Below are 23,979 nucleotides of genomic sequence, written 5' to 3'. Positions count from 1 at the left end.
TCCAAGCATGTTATTTTGTTTAAGAAATAAAATGACAAACAAGACTAAACTACTAAAGCTTGAAAACACATTTTCGTACAATGGATGACAGGATGCAATTGTACCAACATTAGAGTTACTCAATCCTATCATATTAGGACAAATGAGGTTAACGTTGGTTATCCTGAGACGTTGTCTTGCAGTACCTTCTGGAGACCTTGCTCTTTTTCTAATCTAATAAAAATATTATAATTAGCTAAGACTCAAAAATCCAAAACCAAAACAAAAAGAGCCAAGCACACACCCAAAAAGAAAAAGTCCATGCATTCCAAATAACATTTTTCTTTTTTTTTTTGGGTAGAAAAATAACATTTTTCTTTGGAAAAAAAAAAAAAAAAACTCTCGTAATAGCTGCCTGCAAGATTCCAACGGATACATATTTTCCCAGCCCACGGCGACCCCACGCGAAGTACTCCCATTCCCGCGTTGATTTCGGTGTTGCTCGCCGCGGCATTGAGCACAAAAATCCAAACTTTCTTCGTCTTCTCTCCTCTCTCCCTCCCGCTAATCTCGCAGGCGATCGAGAGGGCGAAAAGAGCAATAAAGATCCCACATTTGCCTATTTTTGGTTGCTCTCCCAGCCCTCTCCGATCTCATCTCCGTTTGCTCCTCTGCTCCCTGCAGTCGTCTCCCCTCCTCCCGTTCCCCCACCGAAATCTACCCTTTTCCTGAGAATTCCCCCGTTTCCGGCCTATCCGGCGCCCATTTTCGTAATCTCGGCCGTTCTCGGTCGCCGGCGGTCCGGCGGGTGGCCCCGCGGTGATGGGCTGCGTCGCATCTAAAAAGGCGGTCTCCGTGACGCCGGCCGTGGACACGTCGGGCGTGCTGAGGGACCACAGGCAGGGATTGGGTGCGGCCTCGGCTTCTTCTTCGCGGCGGCACCGGGCCGAGGAGCCGCGTTGGGAGAAGGAGAAAAATGATCGACGGGAGCCCGGTGACTCTGGGGAGGTGAGCGTGAAGAGCGCTAGCTCGCGGAGCTTTCGGCTGGGGAGTCTCCCCAAGAGTGTTCAAGGGGAGCAGGTCGCCGCCGGATGGCCGGCTTGGCTCAGCGCCGTCGCCGGGGAGGCCATTCAGGGATGGGTACCACTCCAAGCTGACTCCTTTGAGAAATTGGAGAAGGTAACAGGGAGATTATTTAAACTTATGCTTGCCATTTTTTTTTCCTTTAAAAGTTCTGACGTCATTGATACAGAAATATTATTTTGCCTGCGACTTGCTTGAAGTAATCCATGCCCATATATTGATCCATTGGGTGCCTTTCTTCACCGAAGATAGTGTATTTGTTTCCTTCTTTTCTTTTATTTAAAGAAATTTCACCTTTAACACTCAAATTACTAGGTAAATGGTATACATATATGACCTTCCTTAGACAAAGTTGATCACACATTCTTTCCTAACCGTCAGTAAAATGGTTGGAATTTTTCCAAGTGTTACAACAACTAATACCCCGGCAGCTAGTTTCTTGCACATGACCATGATTTTGGGGTTCTTGTACGACCTAGCTATAGTTTTTACTTGTGGCTAACTTCAGTGGCTACTTTGTCAACATGATTTTACTTTGCTTCTTTTCATTGGCTTTTATTTTGCTTCTTTTCATTGGCTGTTTGCTGTCTAGTCTTTGTTAAATGTCTATTGCATGTGTAGATTGGACAAGGTACCTATAGCAGTGTATTCAAAGCGCGTGATCTTGACACGGGAAAGATTGTTGCCTTGAAGAAGGTGCGGTTTGACAATTTTGAGCCAGAGAGCGTTAGGTTTATGGCAAGAGAAATACTCATACTTCGCAGGCTTGACCATCCCAATGTTATGAAATTGGAGGGATTGATTACTTCTCGGATGTCATGTAGTCTATATCTTGTATTTGAATATATGGATCATGATCTTGCAGGGCTGTGTTCTTCTCCTGAGATCACATTAAGTGAACCACAGGTTTGTCCACGTTCATTTAAAGTACATATATTTGAGTATCTGCCTAAAGCAGCATGCCTTCCTTTGTCGGTGAAAGTAAAAGATTTGATTATTAGAACCATTACTGAGCAGTATATTGTTTTTTTTCCTTTTTGCTTCTATTTAACTTTGTAGATCAAGTGCTACATGCATCAGTTACTCTCTGGACTTGAACATTGCCATTCACGTGGTGTCATTCATCGTGACATCAAGGGTGCAAATCTTCTAGTCAATAATGAAGGAGTTCTGAAAATTGCTGATTTCGGTCTGGCAAACTTTTTCAGACCTGGACATAAGCAGCCACTAACTAGCCGTGTTGTGACTCTATGGTATCGACCGCCTGAACTTCTGCTGGGTTCAACAGACTATGAAGCAACTGTTGATTTGTGGAGTGTTGGTTGTGTATTTGCTGAGCTTTTTCTCAGGAAGCCTATCTTGCAGGGAAGGACTGAGGTAATCAGCTTAAAAGTTTTTGGTTCTGTTTCATCAATCCTAGTCCATTATCTGTGAATTTCACTACTTTCATTTCCTTTTGCTGTTGATTTTGTTACCGTTGCAAACTGAGGGGAGAAAATGTAACAATTGTGGCAGTGAAGATGAAAAAAACAAAAAGAATTAGCAACTTGGATGAGCAGCTTCTCTTATTAATCATCATTGTTTTAGGAAAAAAAGGTTAGTGCAGAGCAACATATAAAATGCCATAAAAAGAGAAGGAATTAGAAAAAATACAGAGTAGGAGGTGTACAAAACTTAATCTGTTATGGGTTTCAGAGTTGTTGAGACAATTGAACCTACTCCCCCCTGATTCTGCTCCCCCAATTCACAGTTGGTCATCCCGACTCTGTGTCGGCAGCTGACAATGGACAATTATAGCCAGATTGATGAGCTCAGGTTCAACTATAGTTTCTGCAAGTCTCGACACCCGACGTCCTATCGGTGCCATAGACACGGATAACCGACTATCAATCGGTAAGCCGACTAACTGTAAGCTTATCTCGATCGACTTCTCAAGTGACCATAATAATTTGATTGACCACATAGCTGATGGTCAGTTGGAATATTAGAGTTACCGACAAACAGTCGATTGGTATATCAAAGACACCGACATACAGTCGGCACACTAAGATTATCGACACAGTCGATATGTCATAAATGGCCAGCACAGAAAGCATGTAACAACAATATACCACGACTATCAATGGGCATAACTGCCGACCCCATGATCACATAATGTCAGAATAAGTGGGACTTCATGTGCCTAACCGTTACAGACGGTTATCAATAATTCGTCTATAAAAGAGAGGTAAAGAAACGGGGATGGTAAGACACTTTTGGACTGATACTCTGTCAATTTTCATATTCTACTTCCTGTTCGATCACTCCCCACTGACTTAAGTATCGGAGGATCTCCATTGGATGCAACTCCGATCAATGTGGACTTCTTTTGTAGGTGCTTTTCACCTGTGTCAGACGCTCCAGGGGATTGACCGCAACAGATTAACACGCCAGGAAGGGGGGAGATTCCAATTGTTATGGCGAAAACAAGAGTTCAGAATAACTCCATCAGCTTTGCTAGGCAGTCTTCCCGTCGGAAAGATCTCCCGCCTCCACCACTAATGACAGAGCCCAGTTCTTCATGTCCGGTTGTCATTATGGACGTCCAACAACTTGTTGCAATAATGCAGCAGATAAAAGTACTAACGGAGGCAGTGCATAGTCTCCAATAACAACAAACGCAGCAGCAACCGATGGCGGAGGAACAGGCGACGCGTACAGTGCCATCCAGACACAGTCGTCACGCCCCTCGATGATCTTCTCCATCTCCGGAACGACGACCGACTCGACATTCTCATCTTGTCGAGCCACCTCTTTCCCGGCACTCTCATCGTGCCGCCTGTCACCATCGGTGGTCTCCTTCTCTTTCTCACCATCATAGTGACAGAAAGGGGAAGAGACCACGCATGCCTTCTAGTCCTTCATCCAGTTTTTCAAAGGATTCTACTCCTGCCTTTTCCCAACAACGACGGCTCGACGACTATGAGTGCAAGTTCAGAGAAATCGATCGTCGACTCAACCAACTTCAGTTGGATGGTCGAGGATCTTCTAACGACCTTGGCATCCATACTTCTTCGCCTTTCTCTTGGTACATCTTAGACGAGTCGGTCTCGATTCGGTTTAAGATGCCACAGATGGAGCATTATGATGGCTTCACCAATCCGAATGATCACCTGAAGAGCTACAAGGCTCTCATGATGATCTAAGGGGCAACCGATGTCCTCTCATGTCTTGACTTTTCGGCCACTATTTAGAAGGCTGCTTAAGCTTGATATTTTAGGCTCTAGCCGGAAAGCATACACTCCTTTGAGTAGCTGAAACAATCGTTCATGGCTCATTTCAGCACTAGCAGAAGGATGCTGCGAACATCCGATAGTCTTTTCTCCATCAAGTCGAATGAAGGAGAGACTTTAAGAAGCTTCGTGGCGCGTTTCAACAATGCCACACTTGAGGTCCGGGATCTCAATGAAGATATGGTCATCTTGGCTACGAAGAGGGTTTTGAGGGGATCCAGATTTATTTATTCCGTGGATAAGACTCTCCTTTGAACCTACGCAGAATTTCTTGAGCGTGCGTACAAGTATATTCGTGCGGATGAAGGCACTACTGACCGATGCCAAATGGAAGGAAAAAATCAAAAGAAAAAGAAGCAAAAGAATGGAGCTCCGATCGAATCGAGTTGGCCATCGATAATAAAGGAGTTTCACCTCGCCAACGGAGTCCAAGGCCGAATAATTACGATGACAGATATGACTCTTATACTCCTCTCTTTGCTCCTCGTGTGCAGATCTTGATGGAGATCGAGGGAGAGGAATACCTCCGTCACCCCCCACTGATGAAGGCATCACTGAGGAGCCGCAATAAGAGGAAGTATTGTCAGTTCTATCGTGATCACGGTCAGGACACCGAACAGTGCATTCAACTCAGAGATGAAATAGAAGCCATGATTCGACGAGGCTACTTCGCAAAGTTTCGACGAGACCATCTAACTCAACTTCTTACCGACCGACAAATTTAGCCACAATCTAAGGAAGCGAACGACAATCGACCAATGGTGAAAGTCATCAATATGGTTTTTCGACGACCTAGAGACTGGGGGGCAACTTTTGAAGAAAAGTCGGCTAAAAAGCAGTGACAAGACAATATAATCTCATTTTCGAATGATGATGTTTGAAAAATACAAACTCTCCATGATGATGCTGACGACGTCTCGACCATGATAGCAAATTATAATGTAAAAAAAATTTTAGTAGATAATGAAAGTTCGACTGATGTCTTGTTCTACTCAATTTTCTCTCAAATACGACTACTGATTGACTGACTTAGAAGAGTTTCAATGCCCTTAATCGGATTCACTGGAGACGCAGTCAGTGTGGAAGGAGAAATTACCCTCTCTCTGACTACAGGAACCGACCCACGACAAAGCATTGTTCTCTTGATGTTTACGGTTGTCCGAGCCCCTTCGGCTTACAATGCCATGCTCGAACGACCGGGGCTTAATGCATTAAGAGCAGTGGTGTCAACTTACCATCTACTTGTCCAATTTTCAATAAGAAATAGAGTTCGAGAAATGCGTAGGGATCAACAACTGGTCCGGTGCTGTTTCATGGTTTCTTTGGAAGGTAATAAGCCTGAAGACCCTCTGTCAGTCGATAAATTAGATCAGAGGGATAATAAAGAAAGGGGCGAACCAGCCGAACAATTAGTTTCGATCCTACTGAGAGAAGACGACCCTACTAAGACTATTCAAATTAGGTCACAACTATCTGATCCAAAGAGGAAGCAACTAGTAGACTTGCTGAGAGCAAACGTCAATGTCTTCGCTTGGTCAGCAACCGACATGTCAGGAATTTCTTTGAAAGTGATTACTCACCGATTAAACATCGATTCGAAAGTTAAACTGATAAGACAGAAAAAAAAGACCTTTTGTCCCGAAGAGACAGAAGGTCATCGAAGAAGTCGACAAGCTTCTTACAATCGGCTTCATAAGAGAAGCCAACTATCCCGATTGGCTCGTCAATGTCGTAATGGTGAGAAAAGCCAACGAAAAATGAAAGATTTGCGTCGATTATACCAATTTGAATGAAGCATGTCCGAAAAATAGCTTCCCTCTGTCATAGATTAATTAACTAGTCGATGCGACATCGGAGCACCAACTCCTTAGCTTTATGGATGCCTTTGCATGCTATAATCAGATCCGAATGGCGTTCGAAGATGACGAACACACAATCTTTATAATTGACAAGGGTATTTATTGCCACAAAGTAATGCCATTCAGTTTGAAGAATGCTGGAGCGACCTACTAAAGGTTGGTCAACAAGGCATTCAAGTCACAAATTGGGAGAAGCATGAAAGTCTACGTCGATGATGTGCTGGTGAAAAGCATCGAAATTCGTGATCATATTCGGGATTTGAAGGAAGCTTTCGACATGCTCCGACGATATCAGATGAAGCTAAATCCGACGAAGTGCACATTCAAAGTGATGGTCGGAAAGTTTCTTGATTTTCTCGTATCACAATGAGGAATCGAGGCTAATCCAAAGAAGATAAAAGCCATCCTTGATATGAAGCATCCCAATTCCAAGAAGAAAATATAGCAGCTAAATTGGAGGATCGCCGTACTTAGCCGATTCATCTCGAAGTTGGTCGAAAGATGTTTATCTTTCTTTAAGACCTTATGGCAAACAAACGACTTTTCATGGTCGGACAAATATCGACAGGCCTTCGAAGACCTAAAGTACTTGGTGTCTCCCCCACTACTTGCAAAATCGAAAGAGGAAGAGACATTGTATCTCTACTTGGCGACTTCGGTAGAAGCAGTCAGCTCGGTTCTTATCTGAGAGGATGAAAGTCGAATCCAACGGTCAATCTACTACATTAGCAAAGTGCTCCATAAAGCCGAAACGAGATATTTGAAGGCAGAGATAATGATCTACGCTCTTATCATATTAACTCAATGCCTTCGACCATACTTTCAAGCACATACGGTAATCATCCTGACATACTAGCCATTAAAGGCGATCCTACACCGATCAGACACTTCTGGTCGGATGGCAAAGTGGGTGATTAAACTCGGCAAGTTCGACATATAATATCGCCTACAACCCTCAATGAAGGCTCAAGTCTTGGCTGCTTTGTCATTGAGTGCACTGTATTCAATGACAAACCCAACGACAAACCTGATAACAAGTTGGAAAAAGTTGAAAACTCAAAAGTCAAACCAGAGTCTATCTGGATGCTACATGTTGATGGTGCATCCAATGCTCAAGAGTGTGGAGCCGGTCTTATCCTCACCAATTTCAAAGGAACAATGACTAAATATGCCCTTCGGTTCGATTTCAAGACATCAAATAATCAAGCCGAGTATGAAGCCTTGCTAGCTGGCTTGAAGATTGCTAAGGAGCTCGGCATAAACAACCTAAAGGTCTTTATCGACTTACAACTGATTACTGGACAAATCAAAGGTGAATTTAAAGCTCGAGATCCGATTATGACGAAGTACCTTTAGAAGATGAAAGATCTTATACAAACCTTCAAGTACTTTGAGATCTCTCACATCCTGAGAATAGAGAATGCACAAGCTGACGTACTTTCTTAACTAGCGACAACTTCTAACTTGCTCCATCGAACGTTCGTCAAATATCTCGAATAGTTCAGTATCAATAGATTTGACGAAGTATTGCAAATAAATAATGAACCAAGTTGGATGGATCCGATCATCCAGTACTTGACTGACAGGACTCTACCCGAAGCTCCACAGAAGCCAAACGACTAAGGTGGGTGGCTTCACAGTACATCTTATTGAATGGACAATTCTACGAGAGATCATTCTCCCTTCCACTGTTAAAGTGTTTGAGACCTACCGATGCCTATGCTCTCCAAGAAGTGCATGAAGAGATTTGCAGGAACCACTTGGGGACAAGGCATTGGCTTATAAAGTTCTGCGATAAGGATATTATTGGCCCACTATGAAGAAAGATGCAACCGAACTTGTTCGGAGGTACGAAACATGTCAGAAGTATGCCAATATTCAGCACCAGCTGGCCAGCCAGCTGACATCGATCATTGCACCGTAGCCCTTCGTGCGATGGGGCATTGATATACTTGATCCTTTTTGTCCGGCATCCGGTCAAAGGAAGTTCTTAGTCATAGCGGTGGATTACTTCACCAAGTGGATGGAAGTCGAATTCTCAGCATAGATCACTGAAGAAAAAATGAAGGACTTCATCCAAAAGTCCATCGTATGTCAGTTTGGACTGCCCCACACAATCATCACTGACAATGGCCGACAGTTCGACAATAAAAAATTTAAAGAATTTTTGACAAAATTTTCATATCACGCACAAACTCACTTTTGTTGGCCATCCATAAACAAACGGTGAGGCGGAAGTAACAAATCGAACGATTCTACACAATCTCAAGACTCGACTGAATGAAGTTAAAAGCCTGGGGGTGGAAGAATTATATCCGATCTATGGGCCTATCAGACAACTCCTCGCATCCCAATGGGAGAAACTGCATTCTACCTTGCATATAGAACGAAAGCAGTGATCTCAATGGAGATCGGATTGCCATCAATGAGAGTCGAACAGTATGCAGAGTCAAGTAACTCTAACTGTCGAAGAGCCGACTTGGACTTGCTCCTGAAGGTTCGACAGCAAGCTCAAATATGAATGGCCGCATACCGACAAAGAGTAGTCCGGTATTACAATGCACGGGTCAAATCGAAGATCTTCCATCTTGGAGATTTGGTTCTAAGAAAAGTAGAAGTTTCAAAGCCTTTGGGTCAAGAAAAACTATCTCCAAAGTGAAAAAGATCCTACAGGGTGATTGAGACCCTTCATCCGAGTGCATATCAACTAGAGACCTTTGATGGAATGGCTTCCCTCGAATGTAGAACACCGACAATTTAAGAATGTACTATCAATGAAGTTGCCTTCATGTACAACATCTTTTGAAATGATATGATCAACTCTTTTTGAATATTCGACTTTCTACAAAAGTTGTGTCTGACCGACAACTCGTCGTCTAATGTGCATGCCGACCCAATTTCAAACGAACAAATTTGCATACCAACATAGGTCAGACAACTACATATGCTGACTCAACTGCGATTGAGTGAAATTATATGCCGACTCAATCATGATTGAATAGAATGATATGCCGACTCGACTAAGGTTGAGCAGAACTCTATGCCGATTTGACTAAGGTCGAACTGAATGCTATGCCTACTCAACTACGGCTGAGCGGAATATTATGCCGACTTAATCATAATTGAGCGAAAAATATACCGACTCGATTTTGATCGGTCGAAGGATATTCGGCTTGTCCTCGTATATCAAATACTTGGAAGAATTTATGCTCAAAAGCTTAGTTGGTCGATACCCGATTAACAAGCAAATTCTATGACTGTCCGACTATTTGTCGGCATACCAACATATTTTCGGTTATCTGACTGATATTTAACTACATTGGCAATGATCATCCACGACAAACAATACATCCAGAGAGATTGTATCCAAAGAAATTCAACACTTAGAAAAAATTTTTCTTCCTTTCATTCATTAACAAAGGAGTACAAAATTGGATCAAGATCCGATTACAAAAAAAGAAAGTCAGACTATTGTCCGATAACAAAAAGAAGATCTACAATATCGACACTGATTACCAATTGGTCTCCTCAGTTGCTATATTAGTCACCACCGTAGCTTTGACTTCCTGGCCCTCAATAGTGACCCATCCTGCTTCGGTCGGTGCTGGTACAATTTTTGTCAGAGCTGCAGCTTCATCGGCCAGCTCCACTTCTGTTGCCTCATCTTCGGGAGCTGGGACGGTGATGCCGCTCAGGTCAAGATCTGGGTAAAATTTTCTGACCGCATCTCTGCTGTCCTCATATCCGATCCAATAAGCCGCATTGCTGCTCTTGAGGATCTCATTTTTGAAGTCTTTCGACTTTTTGTAATCTTCAATAGCCCGATTGAGAGCTTTCTTGGCCGACTTTGCTTCCTCCTTAGCAGAAGCCGATTTTGCGTCGACCAGTGCCAATCTTGTTTTGGTGGCCCGATGCTTCTCCCACTCTTCCTCGAGCTCCTTGAAGAAGTTGCTATGTTCCCTCCGGGCTTTATTGATTGCATTCTTCTTCTTCTTCTTGATCCAGGCTTCTTGGGACACGATGGATTGCTGAGTCGATTCTAACTCGACTTGCATCGACTCTAAGTCGGCCTTCATTCAGGAGATCTCCAAATGCTTCTCCTCCCATTCCGTAGCCGCTTGGAGGCATTCAACAGTGGCTGCTTTCTCAACATTCACAGTCGAAATCTTTTCGACTCAGGCCCGATGGAAGTCAGCGATCGACAGATATCTTTTTTCTAGCATCGACATGTCATGTGCCAATTGAAAAGAAGAAGAAAATAAGTTAGAAAAGCAGATAGAGGAAAGACAACTGAAAAATAAAGTATTGACTTACACTAAGGATCATCAGGTAGAAAGATGAAAACATCTCGGCCACCGTCTGACTCTTCCTGTTCTCCTTGTCGGTCGGAAGAAGTGCAGCCTGTACAAGTTGTTTAGCCAACCTTGGGTTCTCTAAGGCCGACTCACCGACGGAAATTCGCACGTCGAAGAGCTCTGTGAAACTCGTCGAAGCCCCATCATTGGTCGAGGTCGTCGGTGCTTTCCCTCGCTCCTTAGTGGATGGCCGATCGATTGGAGCCACCATCCATTTGGGCATGGAGGGAGCCCGAGATGGTGTCGGCCCCATATTGATCGATTCTGGTTCGGGCATAGAAGTTGCCTGAGACTTCATCGGTGTTGCTTTGGCCGGTGGTTGTTCAACGACTGTAACCTCATCACCATCCAATTGCTCAACCAATATAGGGATGTCTGGTGGTGGGAGCACCATTGGGGCTGATAGAGCGATGATTGGTTTAGTGTTTCCTTCCCGAACGACTACCGACGGAATGTCGATCTGATTTGCCATTGCCGGCTGACTGTCGACTCGACTCCTTTTCGGTGCCCGAGACGGACCTGCACCGGTGGTGGGCCTCTTCTTGGCAGCGAACCGTCGGACATCCTCCATTAATGGTCACCCCATAGCTGCAAATGAGGGACAATAACTTAGTCACAAATTTAAAGTCAGATGACAAAAGAAAAAAGAAAGGGCTACGCTATGCAATACCTACGACGGATGCTGAACCAAGTCGGCATCGTAGAGAGCCTGCTTCGTCAACAGTTCCTTCTATGGAGGGACTTTCATGTCCTTCAGACGGAAGAAGTTCTTTCTGTCGGCGGCGTCGACCCGATTGTTTTCATTCGGACTTGTCATCGGATTTCCCCAGGTGGAAGGAAAGCCCCAGGGCAAGGAAGAAGAAATAAAGAAAAATTGAGTCTTCCAATCATGAATGAAAGAAGGAAAGCTGGTGATGAAAGACAAACCCTTCCTCGAAGAAAAAAATCACCAATCTTTGGCCTTAGGGTGGGGGCGAAAGACAAAGAAGGATCAGAAAAGTGAAACCCGAGGATTAGTCAGGATCATATGGCACAACAAGAAAAACGTAATAAAGAGCCGAATGGAATTCGGCACAAGTTGGGCTGGGCAAAGTCGGTAATAATCTAGGACGTTCCGAACGAACTCCGAAATCGGAAATTGAAGGCCAGCTCGAAGGTTTTCAACAGTAACTTGATCAGGAGGAAAGGAAATCACTCAACTGTCTGGATCAAGTGCGAACAACCGAAACTGCTCTGGGATGTGATACTGCTCTCGGAGCCGAGCAATGGCAGACTCCGACAGAGAGGAAGCCTCTGTTGCCGGGTTTGACAGAGTCGTCAACCGGACCATTCGGTCGACTACCCCAAGAGAGAATAGGAGCTCTATATATAGGCCTATCTCCTTCTACCCTAGCCTTACCCTTGCCCTTTCTACTGCTACTGGCCATTGGTAATGAGCAAAGAGTGGAAGAAGTGAAGGGAAGAAGAAAGCCTAACCTGAAAGATGCTCTGAAAATCATGATGACACAAGGAAGAAGGGGATTCCTAGACCTCTGCAGCTCTTGACACCTACAGGGAAGCTCTCGATTGCAGGAGAATGATAGATAAAGTGGCAGAAGATCCAAAGGGAGTTAAGTAACCTTGTATATAAAGGACCCCTCAATGATCGAGATGAACCCGTTCAAATCAAAATCGCCCGAGATTTCGACATGTGGCAACATTCGGATCGACTATTGTTCGAACGTTTTGACGCATCTGCCCCCTGATTGAGCCATGTCAGTGCTATTCGCGTGAATAGTCAGGAGCCAATGGCTATTAGATGCATTGCGGCACTCTATTAGTCAGCATCAAATCTATCGGACTGTCCAGCCATCTAACCGACTGCAGCATTAAATAACTGTCTCCTCAAATTAACACCTCGATGATGATCGCACGACCATTGAAACGATAAAAAGGCTGGAGATCTTTCGATTTTTGAGAAAGTCATTAATACCTACAGTCGAATCGACCACAGAATCGGGGCTCGAGATGACACGTGATAACTCCCATCGTCCAACATATCAAGCCACGTGTCAAGTCACCTTGGACTTGGGAGTGGGGGGCAACTGTTGAGTCAACTGAACCTGCTCCCCCCCCGATTTTGCTCCCCCGATTCACAGTCGGTCATCCCGACTTTGTGTCGGCAGTTGACGATGGATAATTACAGCTAGATTGATGAATGAGCTCTGATTCAACTACAGTTTCTGCGAGTCTCGACAGCCGACGTCCTGTCGGTGCCGTGGACATGGATAACTAACTGTCAATCGATAAGTCAACTAATTATCGTCTTACCCCAGTCGACTTCTCAAGTGACCATAACAACTCGATCGATCACATAGTCGATGGTCAGTCGGAATATTAGAGTTACTGACCGACAGCCAATCGGCATATCAAAGACACCGACATACAGTCGGTGCACTAAGATATCGACACAATCGATATGTCATAAACGGCAGCGTAGAAAGTGCATAACGGCAATATACCACGACTATCAGTAGGCATAACTGCTCATCCCGCGATCACATAATGCTAGAATAAGCGGGACCTCACGTATTTAACCGTTACAGATGGTTACCAACAATTCGTCTATAAAAGGGAGGTAAAGGAATGGGGATGCTAAGACACTTCTGGGTTCATACTCTGCCAATTTTCATATTCTACTTCCTGTTCGATCACTCTCCACTGACTTAAGCATCGGAGGGTCCCCGCCGGACACAACTCCGATCAGTGTGGACTTCTTTTGTAGGTGCTCTTCACCGACGTCAGGCGTTCTAGGGGATTGGCCGCAACAAGAGTTAAAGTCAGAGTCCATAATAAAGCAATTTGACAAATTGGTGCTTCTCTTAATTTATTGAGTTCATATGTTTTACATTTTACATTAGGATATGGAGTATGGAGAACATGAGGTCTTATAAAGGAAAGTTTGGTGGCTCCATGTAGAGGACAGAAAAATTTTCTTTCTGCATGTTAAAGGGGGAATGACGTGCTCATTACTGGTAAAACATGAAGGATGGGAGAAAATAAAAGAAAAGAAAGATTTTTTTTTTTTAAAAAAAAGTTCCCGGAGCTTTGGAGCAAGAATCTTACAGAGGTTTCCTGTTATATTCTGTCCAGTAAACACAGCAAAAGCTTATAATAGGAGAAATGTTGTCAAAGGCTGATAGCATGGTGGATCTTGTTGCTTGGGTAGTCAGAGCACTCCTCAGTTCTCAAACATTATACTACTGTGTTCATGCCAGAAAACCCCAACAAATTTCTTAGCCTAGGTTCCTGCAATGTGATGGAAGAATATTTGTGCATTGTGATCAACATGAGATCATTCATGATATGAATCTAATTTATCCATCACACCTGCAAAGCTGTCATCTTCAGGACACCACATTCCCTATTGTTTGCAGATTAAAATATTAGTCTAGTGAAATCATGGTATCCACATACTGTAGAAGCCTGACTAATCAGTATTACCCTTTTGGTGCCTAAATACATTGTGGAAACTTATTAAACCCATTCTTCTTTTGACCAGAACTTGACCTACAAAAGCCTTACCCCATAGAAATGAGGTCTACCAAAGTGTGAGATTTCTATATGATCAGCTCGTAGCTTTTCCTTCTTTTAAGAATGGTTGTTTATAAGGTTTTAAATCCTGTAGAACAAGGTTGCTTCGGTTTTTCCATAGAACAGGATGCGCTAATATCCTATCCTATCCCGACACTTGGCACATGCAATGTCCCAAGACATGCCGATCGGAATGCTGAAATGATAGCGGGATGGTCCTATCCCAACACATGGAATGGCATCCCATTCTGATGTCCCATGGAATGTCCCATTGGGACTTAAATCCTTGGTTATATTTCTAGACAATTACAACTTTGACCGAGAAAGGCACAGATTTCCATGAAACATTTAGGACCTCTTGGCATGTAAAGAAACCTAAGATAAGGGTGTTGATCCATAATATCATAGGCAGTTAAGCAAATTAATCAAATCAGCCTTAAACCGTGTCTCATGTGAGGACACATATGAAACCATAGCCTTTTGAATATCAAGACTGATACAAATTAGGAAGATTAGTGACTGAAAGCTCCTCAAATAAGGGATTCAAGTTTTTGTTCAAAAGTAGTTGTTATCTGGAAAATTAAGATTCAGCTTGGTATGGAGTCCTATAGTAAATAAAATTTGTGAATCAAGCATACTACATGTGTAATAGATGGGACTACGAACCTATATTTACTTGCATTGTATTTTAGGTGTGATGTAAATGACTTTATATGTAGATCCTTTGCTGGACCCTGGTTACATATTTTGAAGATTGATCATGGAATGGGAAAAATCATTTCTCTTGAAAAAAAGAAATAGCATATAGATTTTGGGATTTGATCAAATTCGAAAGTAATCATAAAACTTGAGGACAATTATAATCTTTATGATCTTCATCTTCTCTCTTGTCTATTTCTCTTACTCAACTTCCATTGAGTCTCATGACCCTGGTACAAAGAGATTGTATCATCTTGGTGCTCTTCTAGGGTCATCATTTGCTTCATTCATATGGCCAAACAAGGTGATGATCAATGTGGAAGATATGGGAGGTCATGACCTAGTTATACGTGCCTGAAGACCTGAAGTACCATAAAGCAATATTGAGACAAATTCATACAAATATGTAAGCCTTATGTGAAACAATAGGCTGTTACCCGCACCATCTTGATATCCATCTTTGTTCAGCCCAGATTAGATATTGATGAAGGGGTTAGTTTTAAGCAGATGGCAAGACAAACATGTCAGATCTTGCATATGAGGGTCATATGTTACATATCTGACTGTTTGGGAAGTACTAGCAAGTGATAATTTTTTACTGCCACTTATTTCTTGAGGTGGCCAAGATATTTCAACTAATAGCCATATCTGGAATAAACTTTGAAACTAGGACTAGGAGGTTCAAAAGTTGCCACATTCACAGCTCTGAAGCTGGAAGCGATTAGGTATTTCGGCCTCAATTTGAGTATTCTAAATGAAGATTTAACCCCAAATGACATTGCTTTATAGTAAAGGTATGGAAATGTAAGGGCGTCAATTATCACAAAAACATAAATTATTCACATTTAGAATGAAGTATTGCATTTGCTCCATAGACTGAAGCATTCACTAGAAGTCAGAGCCATTTCAAAGCTCAAAATTGAATTATTGATGAACTTCATTAAATTTCCTGTAGTAAGAATGTGGTCTCTAAACAATCGGATGCCATTTCAGGTTTCTCTTTCGAAGTAGACCTTAGATTTGAACCATCATGGTGGTCTTACATGTCAAGCTCCTCTAGATTTGGATTAGTGGTGAATTGGTAATGCACCATGGAATGCAAGTACTTGCTCTACTATGTTAAGTATTCATGGTATGAAGACATCTGCTAGCAACATTTTGGTGAGTTTGCTTAGGTGAATATAAATTGATATTTTGGAAGGTTACTGCCAAAATGCAGCGGTGGTTGTTACACTCTCAAGGAAATAAAGTGGAAGTATGAGCATAGCGAGACTCTATTAATTAGCAAACTGAAGATTGATAGAATCCAAAGGCAAAAAAAAAAAAAAAAAAAAAAGAGAAAAAGTTATAAACTTATAATAGTGGTGCACCTGGCTTGCGCCAATGGTCACACTCCTTTGCCTAGCTGCCAAAGGTTCAGCATTTGATTCTTGAGTGGTGGTAGGTCTCCCTCCCTTTCTCTCTCTTTTAAAACAAGAGTGATAGTAGTGCGATAATTGAAATGCAACTAGAAAATATTCTTTTGAAAGGATGAAAATCTTAAATTTTTTAAAACCTATTTTGTCTCATCAAAACCTTTGAAATTGAAATAGAAAATGTCCGAAAAAGTGGATGTGAGAGTAAAGGGTCCAAGAGTAACAAGATGATAGCTAATAGAGGTTGTGGCAAAAGAGCTGGTGAGGACAAAAGTCCAAGAGAATGAAGATGTTTTTTGACAAAGGGTGAATAGAAGAATTGGCCCTAGTTAAAATAAATGGTCTAACATTAGTAACCATAACCATTAGAAAGGTAGAGCTTCACATACCTTGAAAAAATAAAAACTCAAACAACAAGAAAAAAATTGGCAAGAAAGACTACCATTAGATGGTACTGAAGCATAAAAACTTAGAGAAAATGTTCTCACTTGTAGTAGTATTGAGTTATGTTGTGTCAAGCTCTAAATTTTAAGAGGAAAATAGGCTATGGCTAGAGAACCGCTATATAAGATTAAAAGGTTGGGATTAAGGATTCAAGTCCCAGCAGGACATCCCATGGGACATTGGGATGGGGTACCATCCCATGTGTTGGGACAGGATCGCTCCACTAGCCTCCCAATATCTCGATCGAGATATCCTTTATCCTAAGTGTCGAGACGGGTTAGAACGGCGGCATATCCTATTGCATGGAAAAACTAGGACAGCCTTGTCCCACGAAATTTAAAACCTTATGGGAATTTGGAAACCATTTAAGTTATGAGGGGATCTTGATGATTCGTCCACAGGAGGTCTCAAACGCTATGATGGACTGGCACTAATTGACATTGGCAAAATTCTATCTTGGACACCATCCACTATGCTGAAAAGGGATGACTTGGATAAAGCATCTCTAGTTTTTAAATGAAAGATCTATTGCCACCATTTAAATCCCACTTGGGAGCGATGAAATGCCTATTAGCCTTGCAGATCTTTGACAGCTTTTTTGGCAAATACTAGCAAGTTACTGCTGCAACTTGGGACTTGAAGGACGTCGATTCTAATAATTGAGGTTGGCAATAAAGGATCCAGAGCTTCAGGATGATTGCTAATGCTGATCAACTCAAGAGCTAGTGTCAGAATTTGCAATGATTCATCGATTCCCATAAAGGCCCCTTATTCATAATTCTCATAGATAGAAATATTAAACTGAGGCACCCATTGTATGACAGATCTCAACACATCCTCTTTTTTGTGCCTTTAACAGGCTTAGTATTTCCATCAATTGCAATGGGTCATTTATCTTTTCATGTCCAAACAAAACAAGTAAGATTGTCCAGATCCAATGGGGCTGAATCTCACCAACTTATTTGAAAACTGTGTCATAATACAGACATTAATTTGATGTAATATGATATGATATGTGACTCTTTTAAACACAAATGAAAGAATTGTTAATGTGTACAAGTAGATGATATCTGCATAAAAGCATCTATATGCAGGTATAGATAGTTATACATATACATACATATGCATCTAGATACATAGATACATTCATGCATACTTTCTCATGCGAGTAGATGATATCTGCATAAAAGCATCTATATGCAGGTATAGATAGTTATACATGTACATACATATGTATCTACATACATAGATACATTCATACATACTTTCTCCATTCATGTGTGTGTGTATATAGATAGAATTATACAAGTTTCTAATCTTAGAAATATGATTTGTAAGCAAACCCTAGGAGAAAAAGGTATTGTAGATGAAGATACAATATTATCATAAAATTTGGTAGCATAGTGGAACCTGAACAATGGCTTGAGATCTGCATTAACCTGTAACATCTTGCATATTTATGTGTCATTTAAAGCAATGCTGTTCTTAGTTATGATTGCTTATCTGCCATTCTGAATTCTGTGAAAAATATCCTTCTTTTACAGTAGAACTAAGTCTGTTTATAACTTCATTATTGTGATTTAAGATTTAATACTTTTTCTCCTTTTTCAGGTGGAACAGTTACACAAAATCTTTAAGCTTAGTGGTTCCCCTCCAGATGAGTACTGGAAGAAGTCCAAGTTGCCTCATGCAACAATTTTCAAACCTCATCATCCTTATGAGAGTTGCCTCCGAGAGGCATTTAAAGATTTACCAGCAAGTGCTGTTTGTTTGTTAGAAGTTTTTCTATCAGTCGAACCTTATAAGCGTGGCACTGCCTCAGTTGCTCTTGCTTCTGAGGTAAGCATTATGTAGATGCACTTTTACATGAAATCTTTTATTTGATATTAGGCTTTTACACTCTTTTTTTATCTTCTTCTTGTTTTTTCCTTGTTTTGGGGGGAGAGGGTGGGTCTTGGTGCAATGGTAAGGTTGCTCCATAATGACCTAGGTCGCGGGTTCAAAACTTGGAAATAGCCTCTTTCGGTTTGCGTACTTTTCATCCTCCCCAAACCCTACAGTGGCCAAAGCTTCGTGCACTAGCGGGTCCTTTTTTACCTTTTTTTTTTAAGGGGGGGTGGGGGAGGTGGATTTGCTCAAAATGAGAGGATTTCTTTTGTTTTTGTTTTTTTTTTTTATAATGATTTTTTCTTTGTTTATGTAAGTCAAAAAGGAAAAACAAAGATATGATATTATTACTGTATAAATAGAGGCAAATAATTGAAGGATAATCTGTTAAACTTTAAAACTAGTGCCTCATGTCATAACTTAGATAGTTATGCATTTGAAAAAAGCATCATTGGAGCACTTCTGAGACCCCCCTTGATGAGTATAGGCTTCCACATCTTTTATACAGAATGTTTTTTAGTCAGATATATGACATTCGCTCACCCAAATTTTCATAAGATAGCCAATTGTAATGGATCTCCATTCCTCAACTCTTCTGAAAGTTGAGCAAAAACCCATACAGATGCTTTCTCATGGTAGAGTCATCCAACATAAATGATGAACATTCTTTTCATTTAACATGTATTATTATACCTTTCCATGTCAAAGTGCATAGATGCTGCTAGTAGTTCTCGGTAAAGGCAACTAAACAACCAAAAACTGATATGCCAAAACCAAAGTTTGCAATACCAATACTGGTGCTCGCACCAGCATCTCTAGCCAACTGCCACAATGTTGATATTGTATGGTTCTTGGTACCGATATTGGCTGCAAACAATTGCCACATGATGATGGCACAGAAAATTCATTGATCTTTTGACTATTGTATCCTGATTCAATATAGATATTCCATGAAATGATAATGTATGTAGAGTTCCTCTTAAGGACATTGAAAAGGTCATAATATTAAAGATCAAATACAAATTATTGCTAATTAATCTACCTTCTGCACTTAATAATCGGGACATGGATGAAGTGACATAACTGCATTTGTGGCCTCTCAACCATCTTGAACACATCCAGATTTTTTCTAACCAAACATAAAAGGTCAAGGATGTCAAAATAGTCCATAGCTTCAGGCCCTCCACTTACTTTGGTTAGCAGGTCAAGTCCAACCTTGATGGCACTTTATATGTAGCAGTAGCTTACAGTCAGGCGAAAATTTTCTCTTCATATATAGAATCTCAGGAGACAATGATGTCCAAGAGATTCAGTACTTTGCACTATCAGAAATAGGAGTACTTATTAACAAATACACAGAAATAGGAGAATAGCAAGTTGCAGAGAAAACCACAAGCTAAGTACAGAGCAAGCCCAGGATATTTGTTTATTTTGGCCTTCAAGAGCAGTGCAGAACTGCAGATAACTAATCTTTCTCACAGGATGTTGTCTTCAGCATATTTAAGATCAAACTTCGTCTCCTGCTGCTTTTATATGTAAAAAGCGCGATCCATCAGATTAAATATTGATGCATGTAGACACTTAGCATATTTCACCTTACTGTTTATTTCTGATTTCATCCAGACTAAAACCTTTAAGATCTGTTTGGCTGTCATGGTTGTTCTTACTGTTTGTTGTTTCATTATGCTGTGCAGTATTTCACAACAACGCCATATGCATGTGATCCATCAAGCTTGCCAAAATACCCACCTAACAAGGAGATTGATGCAAAAAGTCGTGAGGAACTATGCAGGTGAGATTTAATCATTTATGTACATCTGAACTATGATATTTCTGATTGAGAATTATTTTATGGAAAACTGTGTAGGTTTTCATAAATAGTGTCACATTATCTAAAGGAAATATACTATAATTTTGAATTGCTATTAGTGACTTTTAGCTTATGAATTCCTGTGTGACCTTGTGAAGAATTTTCTGTAGTGACATGAAGAAGATAAACCCATACACAATTTGTAAACCTATCCAAGAATTTTCTGTAGAAAAGAAAAAGATTTCCATCATTTTATTTTAGGATTATGATAGAAAGAAAAATGCAAGTGTTCCTAAATGAAATCCGCAACTTGTTCTAGTTACTCAATGATAAGGTGCTTAAGGCCTTTTACATTCTCAAAGTTGGACCTATGTTATAAGACCTTATATAGTAAGAAGTTCTATCCCCCAGAGTGTATGACAACACTTTCCTTTTAGCGGCCATTTTGACCAGTTTTTTTATGACATTTTAGGAGAAGGGTCATCAGTAGAGGACGTGGAGCAGAAGCAAAAAGAAGACAACCAAGAACACAGAGACCTCCACGAGAACTGAGTGTGCTCAGGAAAGTAGCAGGTCAACCAGAGGTGTATTTATTTTTTCCCTTGACTAACAGTTTTGAATAATCAATGGACAGACAAAATATTTGAGCATGTGTTAATTAAGAAAACATTTTTCTTTTCTAGGAGTTGCAGATCAATACTCATGGAGTCAATAACAATGATGTAAAGCGAGACCTTAATAGAGTAAATGGTGAAACTAGATTGTTCATAGATCTGCAGCCAGAGCCAGCAATTAATCCTCCGAAGGAAGCATGGCATGTAAAGAAAAACTCCCAAGAGGATTATTCTTTCACAGGGCCCTTGCATGTTTCTGCTTCTAGTGGCTTTGCATGGGCAAGAAACCAGAAAGAAGGTTGTGCACAAGTTAGATCTCACAGTAGATCTAACTCAAGAAGTCATCTTTCTGGTGCAGTGGATCCATCTCATAACCTGCGAAACAAAAATGCTCATGACGTGAAGAGACAAGCAAATGGAAATGGATATGAGGCGCATGCTGATTCTGCAGGATATGAGCAACATACAGTAGCAAAACAAGCAATTTTGAAGAAGTGGACACAATTAGAACGACCAGATTCATTTGATTCCTGTGATATGTTCCATTCTCAAGATCTGTCAGAAGCAGTTTACTTGGGAGATGGAGTGTCATCAAATCATAGCAGCTTGGTATTGGTCAAGTTACTATTGCAGTTTGTTTTTAATTACTCTGTCAATGCAGCTAGTTAATTGTCTTTTCATTTGAAATTTCTCAGGGCTATCAGGATCAAGTTGACAGAGTTGAGTTCTCAGGGCCTTTGTTGTCTCAATCACACAAGGTTGATGAACTTCTGGAGAAGCATGAACGCCACATCCGCCGAGTAGTTCGTAAATCATGGTTCCTAAGAGGTAACTTGCGAATCCCCATTCTAAGGGAACTTATAGATTGCATTCATAAGTTACTCATTTCGTTCTATCAAAAATAGGATCTATAAACAAGCATAAGATGAATAACCAGCTTTAGCAGTCCGTTAGCGGTAAGTTAGAAATCCCATTTAAGGGAACTTATGCTAATCATTTCATACATTTATCCACTTTGTTATCTACAAACGTAGGTACTTGTAAAGAAACATGAGATAAACAACCATCCTTAGTCCATTTTGGATGGATTTAAGCAACCACAGCAAGTATGATCATAAAAATTCTTACTACTGCATTCAATCTTCTCAGTTCAATTATCTTCTCAAGCCTTTTTATTGGAATCTAAGACCCCCTGCTCATCATATCATGTAATCATTTATGGTCTATAGGTTTTCTGCACAACCACGACATCCTTCTGAGCTTTCATGTGTCTGCTTTACTGTCCTTCTTTCTCATGTGTCTGCTTTCTGCCCAACTAAAAAAAAGCTGGTCTAACTTAGAACATCTTGATATTTAAAGAAAGTCACAGCAAACAGTTAAAAGGAAAATGAGAATCTTGAGATGGCAATTAGTTAAAATGCTCATAATCTGCATCAAATTATAGTTGAACACTGAATCTTGACATTCAATATGTACTCATATGATATCGAATTACATTTATATTGATGCTTTCAATAGCATCTTTTTGTACCTGTCAGGCTACTTGAATTTTGATCTGCTAGGGCCGTAGTTTTACTTGTCTCACAAGAACTCCAATACGGTTCAAGTATTTTATTCTCAGTATGCATCTTCTATTCAGAAGAATATTTATTTTTTTCTCATTGGTCTTAATCTACAGTGGCACGAAAGAAGCAAGGAAAGTAGAAAACCTGGGCGTGCTTTTTTCTAGTAGAACAGAAGCCCTACTGACACTGATGGCTTCGCCATTCATGCCAAGGAACTAACATCTAGCTGAGCTCAAAAATGATGTCGGATATGTTAGATGAAGTATTGAGAGTGTTCCCTCAACTGCTGGGTGAAATGAAGTACATTTGAAGTCGCTCTGATTAACAATTCTTTAGCTGTTGATCTAAAATGTGGTGCGAAGAAGTTGGAGCCCACAATTCCTCCTTTCAACTCTAGGCTAACTGGGTTGGTGGTGATGGCAAGCATTTCTGGCATCTCAGAAAGGAACATGCAGGATTATCTGGAAACAAGTCAATTCCTTGGTAATCTAGCGATATCGTCGTGCTCAGCAGATGCCCGAAACAGAGGCCAAGTTTCTGTAAAGATCATCATATAGAAATAGAAGGATAAGTTCTTTTAGCATCAGCCATCAAATTTGTGAATAGGGTTAATTGCTGAATTATGCTGCCCAGTTGTTGATACAGCAATCATGGTTCAAACCAATCTACAAGTTGGCATCAGGACATGCCTAGATGCATGCCGTTTGACTTCTAGAAGGAACATAATTGCAGTATCAACATGAAAGAGAGGGCCTTTGAAAAGAAAAGTAAAGGTTACATGCATTTGGAGATCATTTTGTCTAATCTTTTTTCATTCTTATGCAAGATGAAAAAAGTACCATATGAATAGCCACTAGGCTTGCTCATCTTCTAATGTGAATAGCAAACCTTATACTTCAGCTGGTTTCTGAAATCTCGATTGACTTGTTACAGAATTCATTGGTCCTGCTTCCTATGATTAAGTAGCCTCTGAAAGTATTGACACAATAAATATAAAATTATAAAATAAAACAATTGATACTACTCAAAATTGATTCCGCTCTATAAGAATGACTTATTTTGACATGTTCTTCTCATCTAAGCTGAGATCTTGGCCTAAACTTTTGGTTTGCATCTCAAAATCTGCGAGGGACAGAAGATGCAACAAAAATGAGTAATAAGGAGGAAGCATTTCTTTTATTGACTGAAAATTGTGGGATGAAAAAAATCTTTTTTATTGGTACATAAGCTTTAATTTTGGAGGTAAGGGTAAGCATGGTCCAGTTTGGATCGATTTTCTGCTCAAACTAAACCGAATCAGTCCTAAACGGTTTGGCATTTCTAGAAATCAAATCAGATCAATAGAAGATTGAAACCAAATCAAACCAACATGATTTAAAAGATCTATTTTTTTTTTTCTTGTGATTCATGAAGAATTATTTTCT

At 40.8% G+C, this 23,979-nt stretch overlaps 1 protein-coding gene across 2 annotated transcripts; it reads left to right on the top strand.

Annotated features, from left to right (window-relative positions):
• The first annotated feature begins 603 nt into the window (after window positions 1-603).
• LOC105058005 (protein IMPAIRED IN BABA-INDUCED STERILITY 1) lies at window positions 604-23,150 on the top strand. Of its 2 annotated transcripts, none has more exons than XM_010940757.4 (9): window positions 604-1,158; window positions 1,684-1,968; window positions 2,122-2,439; window positions 18,291-18,518; window positions 20,261-20,358; window positions 20,849-20,960; window positions 21,060-21,599; window positions 21,686-21,818; window positions 22,669-23,150. In XM_010940757.4, exons 1-9 carry the CDS (start codon window positions 802-804, stop codon window positions 22,692-22,694), a joined length of 2,097 nt encoding a protein of 698 aa, XP_010939059.1. In that variant the 5' UTR covers window positions 604-801; the 3' UTR covers window positions 22,695-23,150. The 2 variants fall into 2 exon arrangements, with proteins under 2 accessions (XP_010939059.1, XP_019710756.1); XM_019855197.3 differs by having other exon boundaries at window positions 21,069-21,599; window positions 22,669-22,895.
• The last annotated feature ends 829 nt before the right edge of the window (window positions 23,151-23,979 follow it).

The sequence above is a fragment of the Elaeis guineensis genome, chromosome 15 (genome assembly GCF_000442705.2).
Source record: "Elaeis guineensis isolate ETL-2024a chromosome 15, EG11, whole genome shotgun sequence".
Classification (NCBI taxonomy): Eukaryota; Viridiplantae; Streptophyta; class Magnoliopsida; order Arecales; family Arecaceae; genus Elaeis; species Elaeis guineensis.
The sequence above is the reverse complement of the archived record's forward strand: the minus strand, read 5'-3'. Positions and strand labels throughout refer to the sequence as shown.